This window comes from Euphorbia lathyris, chromosome 2, assembly GCF_963576675.1.
Source record: "Euphorbia lathyris chromosome 2, ddEupLath1.1, whole genome shotgun sequence".
NCBI classification, from domain to species: Eukaryota; Viridiplantae; Streptophyta; class Magnoliopsida; order Malpighiales; family Euphorbiaceae; genus Euphorbia; species Euphorbia lathyris.
Window position 1 is genome coordinate 97,864,178 of NC_088911.1, and position 14,694 is coordinate 97,878,871.

Here is a 14,694-nt window from a genome sequence, read left to right on the forward strand (position 1 = left end):
AGCCTAAGTCAGCTGCTGAAAAAGGTCAGGAGAGACCTAAGTCAGCTGAGAAGAGGAGCAGGCAAGATGAGCCTGAAATAGAGGAAAGAATAGATGCTGATGAGCAACCTCAAAAGAAGCAGAAGTCTTCTACGCTGACCCCTATTGATGCTATCCCCACTGACATCATTGTTCCCGGTGATTCTCACTACACACAGTGTCAAGGAACTGAAGCTGAGCATCAAAAAGATAATGTGGAACTGGATGATCACTTCATCACTCAGGTGGAAGAAGAACTAGATAACGATGATCAGGATGATCAGGAAGCAGAAGAAGAAGCAAGCGGTCAGGATGACGCTAAGGACGCTGAGGAGACAGCTAGTGAAGAAGAAGCTGCTGACCCAACTAATACTGAGTTGGGTGCAGATAAAGAACAAGAACAAGCTAGTCAGCTTAATGCTGATCAAGAAGAGACTTCTCCTTCTCACTCAGGAGAGTCTATCCAAGCTGACACTCCTCCTCGCAGAAGAAGATTAGTTAAGGCAAGTCAGAAGTCTGTCATTGACCTTCCTGTTCAAAAACCGACTAAAGATCCTTCTTCTCTTAAGCTGAAGTTTTTCTGTAAGCAAATCAAGCCTCTGTTTCTTCACCAAAGGAACAAGCCAACTTGAATGCTTCCGCAAACTCAACGAGCCAAATCGAGCAAGTTCTCATCAATACTGTTGCTCCAAGCACTATGCTGACTCAGACCATTCTTGCTCCAGTCAGCACTGACAGCATTAGGATGACTATTTTACCGACCATCACTACTACCGATCAATCAACTCTTCCAGAACATCAAGTGCAGATTGAAAACACACTTCCAGTCACTGACCCTATCATAACTCTGACTCCTCCACAAACTAGTCATACTGAGGAAACTAGGCAACATGATGATGAATCCCTCAACTATCTGCATGCCACCGAGTCTGATAGAAAACTCATCAACTCGGTGCAGTCATTAATTAAAGACATTCATCCATCTGCTCAACCTACTGCTGGGTCCAGTAACAATACATCAACTCAGCTGTCCCAGGTCACTCAACTCTTAAATGAGGTTAAAGGACTGAAGGATCTGCTAAGTGATATGATTTCAATTCAATCACATCAGCCCAAGCAGGACTCTATAACCAAGCTGGCTGAGCTCCAGCTGACAACTGTTCAACATCTTAACACTCTTCAAGGCCAATTCCAGACCTTGTCAGCTGTGAATACTCAGTATGCCACTTCTGATGAAGTTAAGATGCTTTTTGCCAAGCTTCACACTGAGCAAATCAAGACCAACAATCAGCTGGCCTCCTACTCTCAATGCTCGATGGAGCAAATAAGCGAAGCAGTTCATCTGCTGAACTTAAATAAACAAGAGATGGACACTGACCAGATGAAGCAGAATGAGATTCTGGTCACTACCCAAAGGACCTTCACACATGTGCGTCACAATAATATCCAGCGCCAATACTATGACTCAGCACTGCTGAAGACCTTTCATCAAGTCTTTGCTGCCCTGACAGAGTCAATTACTTGGGTAGGTAAGTCTCAAGCTTACAAACTGAGCTTACTCAGCGCTGCTGAAATCGGCATTCCAAAAGAGCTCTTGAATGAAGGCGTTATTGTCTTTGACGGCATTAATGAAAGTGCCGACAAACTTAAGGAGCTGTCCGCCGTGCTAACCGCCGCTGTCTTAACCGACTCTTTTAGAATTCCTGCTCCTCCCGATGCTGAAAAAACGGGGGAGAAAGAACAAGCTAGAACTCAGCAGGAGGCTCCTAGAAGCAGTCAGTCTAAGCAAAAGAAAAAGAAGTAGAAATAGGCTAGCTCAGCTTTGTTTAACTTAGTGTCTAGTCTATATGTTCTTTTATGCTCATCTTTTGCTATGTATGCTGACTACTTCACTTTAATACAATACTTGCATCCTTTATCCTAACTTGAGTTATTTCATATGATGCTGAGTATTATGTTATTATGTATCTTCAACTAAATCAACTGTGTTTACTGTCTATAATACTTGTTGATTGTATCCCATGCTGATCAAATGTTTGACATTGTCTTGTATGCGTACAAAACATTGTCTCATAAAAACCATTGAACAAAATACTTACTCAGCGCTCTCTGAATGATAAACCTTCTGCTTAATACTGAGTAAAATAGAATATGTTCCATGAGCTGACCTTAGACCTACTCGATTAAACCTTAGAATGTTTAGAGTTAAAACTAAGTCAGTAGCTCAACCCTGACGGGGGAGTTTGCTAAGCAATAATAGGTCAACTATCATGGGGGAGCTCAACACTGAGTTCCTCGCTGAATAGTTTTGCCAACATCAAAATGGGGGAGTTTGTTGAAACACCTTTCCACATAATTTTGATTTGACAAAATTGTTTAAGTGTAATTAAAAATATTCTAAACACACTAAGTTTAAATGCTTTGATTTATTCTACTAATGTGTTTGTTCAATGTTGAGTTAAATTGTTTATAAGACATAAAGATTAAAAGGCCCAAAGCCCAATACGGAAGTCAAAGCCCAAGTCAAACAGTTCAAGACAACTCAGCCCGCGTATGTCAAAACGCTGTCGTTATATACAAAACGCAGCTCAGCGGAAGAAGGATCTAGAAGACCTTCGTTGAACAACTTCGGGACGAAGCTGCTGAGTTGAATCGACAAAGAGTACAAGACAGCAGCTGAGCAAGAACAACTTCCAGACAAAGTGTTTCCACTTTGGGTAAAGTTCAGAAGACACAGAACGCTGTCTAGTTGACCTTACCATAAATGGAGAGACATTCTGCCGAGCTGACTAAAAGCTGCTCAACACTGACCGAGGACAGAAGATACTCAAATCTGATTGGCCGAGAGCTCTGAGCAAAACTGAGTGACAACGATAGGAAGCCGTTTCCCTCCAACGGTTATTTCGAAATTCGAAATGACCGATGTCTCAGACGTCTCTATAAATAGAGCCCTTCAGTTGCTTCATTCTATACAGAACTTAATCAAGCCATTACGCTGACCAAAATTCTACTCAAAGTTCTGCAAGAAAAAGCAAAGCAAATTCTTACACCAAATTCTATATCATTTGTGTAAAAGTCTAGAGTGATTATACAATCATCTAAAGTGTCTTAGCAATTGTTGTTTAGGACAAATCTTTATCATTTCTAGAGATTAGAAAGGAGAGGTTGAGTACTCGGTTATAGTACTCAGCGAGAGATTAGGAGTGAGTAGAGGTATATAGGAAGGTACTCTTGTTATACTCAGCTTCTAAGTTGTAAAAGGTTTGATGCTCTACCGTTAAAGAGCTCAGTAGAGAATTCGAAATCTCGAAACGTGTTCCGGGGACAAGACGTAGGCTTGGAGGCCGAACCTGGATAAATCTGCTAAGTAATATCTTTCTAACCTTAAACTCCTTAATATATATATTGCTTGCTTAAACAAAACTGACCAAGTAAAGAGGTCAAGCTGAGTTGTGCGCATTGAATATCTGAGCTCAGGAATAGACCCTAAGTGCTATCTCCTGACTCAAGTAAAGAAACTGACCTAGTCACCAGTTGACTAAGCCAGTGTCTTGCTATTCACTCAGCGCCGCTGTTAAAACCTTTTTCCTGAAGAAAAAGAAGTCTGCCCTAAAGAAAAATTTTAAATAGTTCCTAACCCCCCCCCCCTTGGAACTATACTTGTAACGTTATAAGGGACCAACATGCATGACCTAGGGTATATGCCTAATCAATCCGTTACCCGAATGCATGTGAATAGGAAGGACAATACTGATCACATTAGTCTTTCACTTAGGACAATTATCTTCAATCATTGGTAAAACATAAATCTGAACTCCCTAAACCCATACATAGGATTTAATCAAAGGATTCCTCATCTTAGATTGTGTCATCCATTAATTCACCTTCTACCCTGTCAATTGTTCACTTTATTTTGTTATCTTTATTGCTTTCAATTAGATTAATTAGTTATCAAAAACCCAAACATTTATCCAACCCTTTAAACAATTAGATCATTCTAGGTAGATTTGCTAGTTATAACAAATAGTCTTTGTGGTTCGATCTCGTGCTTAGCACAATATTACTTGTTGCGATAGGATACACTTGTCCTATTAAATGCTATATATTTTACGAGCGTCACTTACACACTCTTCTTAGCTTTGCTTTGTCATTACAGTTTATTTTCTTAAGAAGTTTACTGACTTAGGCATCGAAGTGCCCCTGGCCGATCCCAACGGTGCCTCACACGGACGCTCTACGACGTTGCTAAATCTACACAATCTCAAACGTATTGAAGACATTTACTATAAAGGGCTCAATTCATTTGAGCTTTTGAGGACTGATTGTGATGTGTTAAGGTATTTTAGTAAATTTAAGGATGGAGAGATAGTCGATTTATATGTGGGTGAAGGTGGTCGTGGTTTAATTTCTGCTGAAATTGAAAGGCAAAATGAGGTTGGGAAATAAGCTGAAGTTGAAGTTCCTTTTGTATTTGGTGAGGCTGGTGTATATGAAGACAATATTAGGGTGATTGATTTTAATAGTGAAATTCAGCTTGAACATCATAGGGGGACATATCCAAGGGTGGATGATGCTCAAGATGCATATCCTGTAGTTGAAGCCCAAAATCCAGATTCTGAATTAGGAGACAGCGATGAGAGTATCGATAGTGAAGACCAAATTGGTACTGATGATGATGTAAATCATATTGTTGACAATGAATTAAGAGATGTTGATCAAGAGTTGGTTGCTGCAAGAAAAACATTAAACAGTTACAGAAGGAGCAGATCTAAGAGACACAAAGCATCAAATATAGATGGTATTCAATTGGGAGATGCTGGTATAGATCCGGGATTCGAGAATATTTTAGGAGGTGGAAGCAGGAATTATCAAGGCAAACTTGGTGGAAATGAGGACTACATAGGTAGCTCTGAGGCAGAAAGTTTTGAAAGTGAAGCAGAAAGTGATGGAGAAGGTGGAGAGGATATACCTAGAAGAAGGCAAAGAAATAGAGTGCATTATGATCCAGAAAGTCAAAAGATCGTTTGGCAACTAGGTATGGTGTTTGAAAATGTGAAGCAATTCCGTGAAGCTGTGACAAAGTATTCATTACAAAGAGGTGTTCAGTTGGAGTTGAGACCTAACGAACCTAAAAGGATGAGGGTTAAGTGTTGCAATGAAAGGTGTCCTTGGCTTCTATTTGCAAGTGTTGAAGGACAGTCAAGCAATTTCATAATAAAGAACTATATTCCAATACATAAGTGTGCAAAGTTAAACAAGAATAGGCTATGTAATTCCAATTTTATTGCGAAGATGTACAAGAATGCCATATGTAGAAACCTGGAATGAGACTTTGGCAATTGCAGGTAACAATTAATTCATAGTTGTCCCTTAATTCATATATTGATATGTTTTGGAAAAACTTTGTTTTTTTTGTTATGATTATAGGAAGATATAAAGATGGATTGGAAAGTATATGTTGGTAAAACTGTATGCAGAAGAGCAAAGTTGAAAGTTATGGCAGAATATTTCGGAGACTATACGCTGGAGTTTAAGAGGTTGTATGATTATAGAGATCAGATTCTGGCTAGTAATCCAGGGAGCACATGCATTATTAAAGTCAATACAAAAGATCAACCAGAGAAGCTCTTATTTAGTGGATTCTACATGTGTCTGAATGCCGTGAAGAAAGGATTCCTAGAAGGATGTAGGAAATGCATAGGATTAGATGGTTGCTTCTTAAAAGGAGTGCGCAAAGGTCAACTTTTGGTGGCTGTAGCAAAGGATGGAAATCATCAGATTTTCCCAATTGCATGGGCGATGGTGCATTATGAAACAAAACTTAGTTGGAGCTGGTTTATTTCCATGTTGAAAATTGATCTTGACATGAAAGATGGAGATGAATACACAATCATAACTGATATGCAGAAGGTTAGTTTATATTATACAGTGTATTAAAATGATTTGCTGATTTTCTATATTGACTGCATGAAGATACATATCTAAAGGCTTATCAATTTTTTATTCAACCAGTGACAAACATGAAGATGTGACCATACACATCAAATCCTCCCATCGAACCACCACAAATAAAGAGAATGCCAGGTAGACCAAAGCGAAATAGAAGAAGAGAAGCACATGAATCCAAAACATATGGAAAGCAATCAAAGAAAGGAGTATCTCCGACCGAACCCAACTGTGCCTCACAGAGAAGAGCTCAGATTGAAGATTTTCCACAAGTTATCACAAATATAATTCAATGGATATTAAAGCTAATCCATTTAATTGTTGTTATGACATAGTTTATCGTAAATATAATTTAAATAACTTTGATTTTGAAAAACTTTTCTAGCAAATGCAATAATAACCGTATGGTCAATAATATCATATAACCAATAAATATATTCTGAAAACAATCAATATGTTTCAAATAACTTAATATCTAAATCAGATTTTTTTAATCTATTTTGATAAAAAAAATAATTCATAAAAACTTAAACAAACCTTTACTATTAATATCACTAGAATTTTTATAGTGCTTGCAATTATTTGGAGACCATATGTGGTAGCACCTCTTACCCATGCTTAGAGCCGACTCTTTATACATACATATATATAAAAAAAAAAACTTCTTAAGAATACAGCGAAAACTACATAATCTTAGTAGACAAAGATTTTAAAACAAATAACATAATAATCCAACAAAGTAAATATAATTTTTAATGACATACTTTGTTTTTCTTTTATTATAACCTATTTTAAACTTTTTATTATAATCTATTTTAAACTTTTTAAATATGTTTTTCTGAATGAATGTATTTCTTATCTTTTATTCTACATATAATTTATAAAATATATATGTTTTTTTTTAATTAAGGTATCTTTTATCTCTTATTCCACATATAATTTATAAAATATCACAACGAACAAATCATACCGTACCAATGCCATCCGATCGCGATATTAGACATTGCAAAACTTGGGATCAATTAGACTAGAAATTACACCAATAATTTCAGGATTAAAATGATTCAATTCTTGAAGAGCCAACTCTCTTAGCTTATCTACCTCCCTCAAATACCATTCCTCATTTATTTTTTCTTCAACCTTATTCATTATTGCTTCTATCATACCCACATAAACACCATACCTTCTCATTTTCTCAATTTCATCTTCATTTCCACCCCCTAATATCGCTCCACACGCCCCCGCACACGCGTATACTCTACCTTCCTTCTTTCTGCACACCTCATTAAGCCACGTGTCATCCACTACCACCTCCCCGCGCTTCGACTTCCCATCTTTCACTTCATTGTATCGTCCTTCTACCATCCCTTCAGAACCCATGGCATGTGAAATTTCTATAATAACCCGAACAATCCGACCCGCTTCACTTTCGGTCAGGTCCCCGACCCGAGCCAGCAGCTCAAACCCAAGCGGAACCATTCCGTCAGCCGTGAGGAGCTCCACATTGGGCCCATAACGGTGGCCAGAAATTGGGCGAGAGTCGGCGGTTAACGGCATATTCTCATGAGTGAAAGCAGCTGCCTGCATTAGACGTAAAGCGGCTGCTGCGGGCAAGGCATGTTCCCGGCGGCCACCGAGAAGCTCGCAGGCAGCGATACACAAGGCGGGGGCGGAGGTTTTCGGGGCGGCGGAGGTCAAATGGCGCATGGGTTCGAAGACGGTGAGCGGTGGCTTGATTGGAATGGCTTGGTTGAGATGGGTATCAATTTCAATGTTTATAGAAGTCCAATAATTAAGATTAGGATTAGGATTGGGATTAGCCATTGAAATTTGGAGCCTGTGAGAATTTTTAGATGGTTTGATAAGAGGCGTTGATTGTAGGTTGAACTGAATGGAAGAGAGAGATCTGGCGGCCATGATTGAATTTGTTGATGTGACGTAGGTACTATGAAGTTGTCAGAAATTTAAGGAAGAAAGTTCCTCCTTCAGAGAGAATATTGATAACATGTATATATAGTGGGAAATGGGAAGACTTACTAAATTCCAATTTTAGTGAATTGATACGTCTTTTTATTTTGATTTATTAGATCATTCCTGGTAATAAATTTTGTGTTAATTACAAATAGATACATTGTAGTTTAAGCGACTTATATATTTTAAGCAATTTTAATTCTTCCATTTTTTAGGTTTGAGATTATTTATAAAAAATGTTGATTTAAAAAAATAAAAAAATGTGGTTTTATGATACTAAATAACTTTAATTTTTGAAATTTTTTATTTTTAGGTCGTAATCAGTTAAATTTGGCAAAATCAATAAAAAAACGGTTTTGATATAGACAGCCCTTAGGGCTGCATATAAGCATTAAATACAAATAGAATATTCTTTTGTATTTTCAAGATGTTTATTTATTATGCATTGAACTTTTAAATACACCAAAATTCATTTAATGCAATTATAAATTCTTTTATATTTTCTATATTTGTATTAATTTTTTATTTTTTAAAAAGATGTCTGCATTTATTATTTCAACAGGTTATTTGTAACTGTGTTATTAACAGAATAAAAGTTACAAATAGCCTGTCGAAATAACACAGTTACAAATAATCTGTCGAAATGATAATGTTTAAGTCTGACAGATAAAAGTTACACACACAAAAACTGTATATAACCCGTCAAAATACAATTAACTGTATGCAGATACAAACATTATCATTTTGACAGGTTATTTGTAACTGTGTTATTTCGACAGGTTATTTGTAACTTTTATTCTGTTACTATTACAAATAACCTGTCGAAATTACAAATAACCTGTCGAAATAACACAGTTACAAATAACCTGTTGAAATAATAAATGCAGACATCTTTTTAAAAAATAAAAAATTAATGCAAATATAGAAAATATAAAAGAATTTATGATTGCATTAAATGAATTTTGGTGTATTTAAAAGTTCAATGCATAATAAATAAACATCTTGAAAATACAAAAGAATATTCTGTTTGTATTTAATGTTTATATGCAGCCCTAAGGGCTGCATATATCAAAACCGATAAAAAAATAAAAAATTTGCAAATCACAAGATTGCGTTTGGGAATAAAATCATAAGTACGCATTTGCAAATCCGTGAAATCAAATAATCTATTTATAATTAAGCTATAAATTTATGATTACTAAATTAATTAATGAATATTTAATTAAATTGAAGGGTTTGAGATTGTATTTTATACCGTTTGAATGATTAAAAAAAGCTTTTTCAATGACAAAGGGATTTAATGTGATAAAAAAAATCAAACAGTATATTGAAATAGAGATTCGAAATGATTTTCAGTCTGATTGATTAAGATTTTGAATCTGGTTTTTGTATTTGTTTTATTGTCAATTAAAATAGGAAAAGGAGAAAGGTAGAAATGTGATTCATATGGTAATAGGGGTCCAGCAGCAGCACTACTCCAACAGTAGAATTTCTTACTATTCTGGATTTAAAACGTGCTGTTTTGAGAAATTTCTCAACTGTTTTTGCTGGCAAGGATCGTTTCTAATTATTGAGTTAAAATAGTTTTATGTAATATTTTTTTTTAATTTGAATTTCTTTGAAGGGAAAATTTTATTTTATTTATTTTGGTTTCGTGTTTTGATGCAACTAAGACTGATTTTTAACAATAAAATGATACCTCTTGATGTCTTCCTTTCTGAAATGTGATTCTCTTCCGTCTCCGGTGATCTGAAAGGACAATAATCGTTAGAAAAATGGTTGCGTTTCCGGTGAACCCTTTCTGATACTAAAGTCAGTCAAGTATTTGAAAAAATAAAAAGTTCTCGTGGTGCCAATATTGTATCTACACCTTCACTGTCAGGTCCCATTGAAGAAGCAAAAACTCTTCCCTTCAGTCATTCCATTAGTTTGTTGATAGACAACTGAAGTAAATTGAAGCTTGATGGGTAGGTTTTCACAATACGACCGAAAGGCGTTATAGTCAAATTGCTTGTGTTTGTTAGTGATAATCGTATGCGGAATCCCAAATCTGCATATTGATCATTTTGTCCATAAAAGAGATCATTTGTGATGAAGTGATAGTTGCAACTGTTAATTTCGGCTTCCACCCATTTAGAAAAATGGTTCATAGCTACAATTAAAATTTTCTTATTTGAACACAAAGGCAGGAAAACAACAGTAATCACAGTAATACAATTGACCTGTAATTCATTATTTGAGATTTGTAAGCATAAGTCAATACGATAAAATAAGAATTATACTAATTATGAGAAACAGACATTCATATCTGTGTAATGTGATGTGATTAGATCACACGGAAATTGCTTCTGTGACGCTCATTCCCATTCAAAGTGTTTAACTTTTTCATGGTTGCGTTTAAGCACTCAAACAACTACACATGCAATAGTATAAAATTATAATTAAACTGAAATTATGTAATACGAACGAAATTATGGAAAACCTGAACCGACGAATTGAAAATCGGATGGAGTATTTTGAGGCATGTATTAACAGTTTTCTTAAGATAGATTTTACTATTGGCTATCGTCTCCCATGACACAACATAATTGTTAGCGAACTTAATCGTATGTAGAAGTTATCACCGGATACGACACTGATCAAACAGATGATTTAAACATAAAAGTTGCAATCACTTTTTTTTAATAAAAAACTTAAACCAATCTCATGAAAATATACAATAATGAATCTGACTATTGGATGCAAAACAATAAATAGTACCATCTGATAAGAATTAAAGTTGTTTTTCTATATATATATATATATATAGTCATAAAATTTCCACTTTTCATTCATCAACTACTAAGGCCCATTACTAAATGTCTTCAACCACAATATTTGTTACATTAATGGAAACTCAAAATGCAAACCAAAAAAAAAAAAAAAACTGGAAAAACAAAAAGAAATGGTTAAAGAGATAATAAATTGTTAACGAGACTTGAGGGAATCACTCTGTTTGAAAACCAATATGTAAGAGATCAATATCGTCGGATTATCTAATTTAGAGGATGTTCGTCACTATTGCTCATTGGCATCGGACTATTTAAAGGCGCTACGCAAATTACAAACGTAATGTTACCAATATCAATCATTTGAATCACGCTAATTAAAAGCTCAATGCAAATGACTTATTTGCGTCGTTTTCATTAATAGGCAATGAAGATAACAACGTTTTCAAAAGCACAATTTCATTATGTTACATATTAAATGTGGAAGTGAAATTGACGAGGTGAAATATCATTATTATTTGGGAGATGGAAGGAGATTGTGAATCAAATGTGGGAGAAGACTATGAATCAATTATATAAATATGATCTTCAATTATATAAATAAAGTGAAAGCGGTGTTTGTTTGTTTGTTTTTTTTGTTTTCTTTTTTTGAATTTTCAACCTCTTGAGTAGATGGCCATGAGATATCGTTACACAATTCCTAGCTCAAAGTTGACCATGCCTAGGAGAGTCTTTCTATGTACATCCTCTTTTCCAAACTCCGAGTTCTTATATTAAGTATTTGGCTCGTCATGTTATTTAGAGGATTCGAAATTCACATTTGGACACGTATATTGTGATTCTACTTAATAAATAAAATAGTCAAGCGTTTTATAATATATGTAGATCTATATTACAAATAACAAAAATATATATAAAAGATTTGATATGACCAAATACTTTTAATAATATCCTCCAAACTCCACACATCAACACATCAAAGCCCTAGCAATATCCTTTGATATCAACCAATATCTAAATAGGAGAATTTTATGGATCGACTCACTGCTGGAAAGCATTATCTAAAGTTATATTGAAAGAATTTTTTTTTAAATATTAATGAATTTATTGGAACTAAAATTATTTTAAAGGAATTTAATAACTAATTGAATTAAATTTATAAAAAAAGAAAATCATAAATGAATTGGATTAATTAATTCAAGGTTTCTTGGGCATTCTTCAAATTATATCTTCTAATTAAAACCTGTTACATACTCTCTAAATCAAATTGAAAATTTAGGGGATGTTTATTTCATTTTTCAAAGTAAATTTTAGCGTTTTATAGAAATTGCAAAAAAATATAGTGTTTCGTTAAGTTTATAAAAAACAACTTTTAACTTTTTAGATAGAATAATAACGTTTTAAAGTTTTTCAGAAAAAGCTAATTTTGTAAGTTTTTATGAAAAATGTTTATATTTATTTGATTTTGATAAAATTATTATTTTTATTTCTACAAAAAAAAGTTTTTTCTTTAATATTATTATTGTAGAAAACAAGGCTTTAATCCGCTGAATAAATGAATAAACCTCAAAAGGAAGCCCTTTAAGGGAGTTATTCTCAACCTAGTAATGGTTGGAAAATAATTATCCGGAAGGGTTGTTTTTAATCCTTGAAGTTAAAAAAACAGTCCCACTATGCCGTTTAAGGCACCGTAACATGGTGGACCTATCTACAAAAGTAACTTTTGGACCATTACGATGGGCCCATGGTCGTAATAAGCTATTTTAACCTCATAGTTAAAAACGGTCCCTCTAAGGGAATGATTTCCCACCCATTCCGAGAATGAGAATCATTCTGTTAAATACGCTTTTTGAGAATTTGGTATGTAATAAATTTTTATTTTTTATTTAGTTATTTAGATTATTTGTATTATATTTTTTATTTTTATCATTTATTTGTTTTTTTTTTTACGAAGAAACAATGAACTGGATGAATGGCAGAAAGAGACTCTCATCGGACCATAACTCCCTTCAAGTTTTTAGTTATTTGTTATTTAATTTAAAGCGTGTTCATATTAATTATTAACATACTAGTCAGGAACATGCATCACAATTTTACATGTTGTTTGATTAAAAAAGAAAAAGTGAATTTCTAAAGAGAAAAAATTTCCGAAATAAAATAAAAAACATGATTTCATGTTAAACGTGATTCTAAATAACTTTAATTTCTTAAAATTTCTGTTTTGAAATCATCAACTATTGTTTAAAATGTTAATTGATATTTAGAAAGTGTAAAATTAAAAGATTTTTATAAAATTATGTTTGAAGTTTAGTAACTATACTGACTGTGAAAAATCAATTATTTTGTTTTAAGAAACCAATGAATTCGTTTATGAAATGATCATGTGAAGAACGATTGACAAAAAAAACGTGAGTTGGGGTACCATTATTTCGATTGACTTATTGGGGCATGACATGGGGGAGCTCACACACACACTACCTAGCACATGCACCACGTGATCAATCTTTTCTTTTGCAGGTTTTCCTTTTTTCTTTTTTTTAAGAATCTTCAATTGCATTCTTTCAACTTAATTTACTCCTTAATCGTACATCTTTCTTTTTATTTATTTTTTCTTGCATGGTTTTAAACACTTCATACAATAATTAAATATATTTTTTTTTGAAGGAATGACAATTTAACTCTTAATGCTAAATAAGCAAGAATTAAGTCTGTGCTTGTGCATTTTAATAGCTTCATTAGAACATGAGTTATTTCTTATTCCAAAATGAAAAAAATAGATATATTTTTTGAAATTAATTTAAAGATTTGTTATTAAAAATAAAAGGGTTAATACACATATTTGCCCCTGTATTTTCGTGGAAAAACAGATTTACCCTTAAATCAAATAAACCCACAAAACTATCCCTGAATTTTCCATAAACCTGCAATTATATCCTAATCTGACGGAGCTGCTAAACGGCGATGACATCAAACCTTCTTGTCTCCAAAAAAATTAGATGACGACAATCAAAATTCATTTGGTTTCTTATTGTTTTCTATTGCTATTGCTTTTGGATTAATTAGGAGGTTTAGACGTTATTTTATTAGGTTGATTGAGCTTTTATGAAAATGAATTTTGACCAATCTGCTCTTCTAACTTGCTTTTAATCGAAATTGAATGTACATATTTTTTTTCTGTTTGTGATTGGTTATTCTTTTCTGAAGTTTTTCTGGAGATAAGAAGGTTTGATGTCATCACAGTTTAGCAGCTCCGTCAGATTATGGTATAATTGCAGGTTTATGGAAAATTCAAGAATAGTTTTGTGGGTTTATTTGATTTAAGGCCAAATCTGTTTTTCCGAGAAAACACAACGGCAAATACCCAAAATAAAAAGATAAAAATGAAATTAGTTTTTTATATATATATATAAAAGAATGGAGGTACATAAATATTAGATGGGAGAAGAAGCTTTTCCAACAAAGAATGTGATAGAAGTTCCCACAGTCCATGTGACAGGCAGGCACACTATATATGGTGGCCCACTTTATTAATTAAAATTAAAAAATATGCCAAATATGTTGATCTCAATGCATAGTGTAGGTTTGTACTTGGCATAGCTACATCATCTATATAACAATAATGTCAATTATATATAGTGTAGGTCTCAAACACATTAAGTTGTTGTGCACAAAATAGTTAATTCTCAATATTAATCATGTTGAAAAAAATACGTCATTTACAATTTTTAATAAATAAAACCAAGTTTTTATAATTTATTTATACCCATATCGAATATATATAAATCCTTTTTTAACTATAAAAAAAGAAGGAAAATTACAAAACTGGGTCAAATGGGAGGCTCATTTACATATTTAACCCATTTACTCATTCTACTACATATCTAGACTGTTTTTGTGTGACTTTCCCAAAATACCACTAACCTTCCCACTTCCACCACTTGCGAACCGCCGCTCCCCCTATCTCCTTGGTTATGCGAAAAGTTACTCCTGC

General features: G+C 33.8%; 1 protein-coding gene across 1 annotated transcript; it reads right to left on the reverse strand.

Annotated features, from left to right (window-relative positions):
• Positions 1-6,839: 6,839 nt before the first annotated feature.
• Positions 6,840-7,935, reverse strand: LOC136220754 (heterodimeric geranylgeranyl pyrophosphate synthase small subunit, chloroplastic-like). The gene has a single exon (XM_066008540.1). It carries the CDS (start codon positions 7,879-7,881, stop codon positions 6,961-6,963), a length of 921 nt encoding a protein of 306 aa, XP_065864612.1. The 5' UTR covers positions 7,882-7,935; the 3' UTR covers positions 6,840-6,960.
• Positions 7,936-14,694: the final 6,759 nt, after the last annotated feature.

What these genes read in the sequence shown, in the direction of transcription:
- LOC136220754 (XM_066008540.1), bottom strand. Translation starts at nt 7,881, where the DNA reads ATGGCCGCCAGATCTCTCTCTTCCATTCAGTTCAACCTACAATCAACG.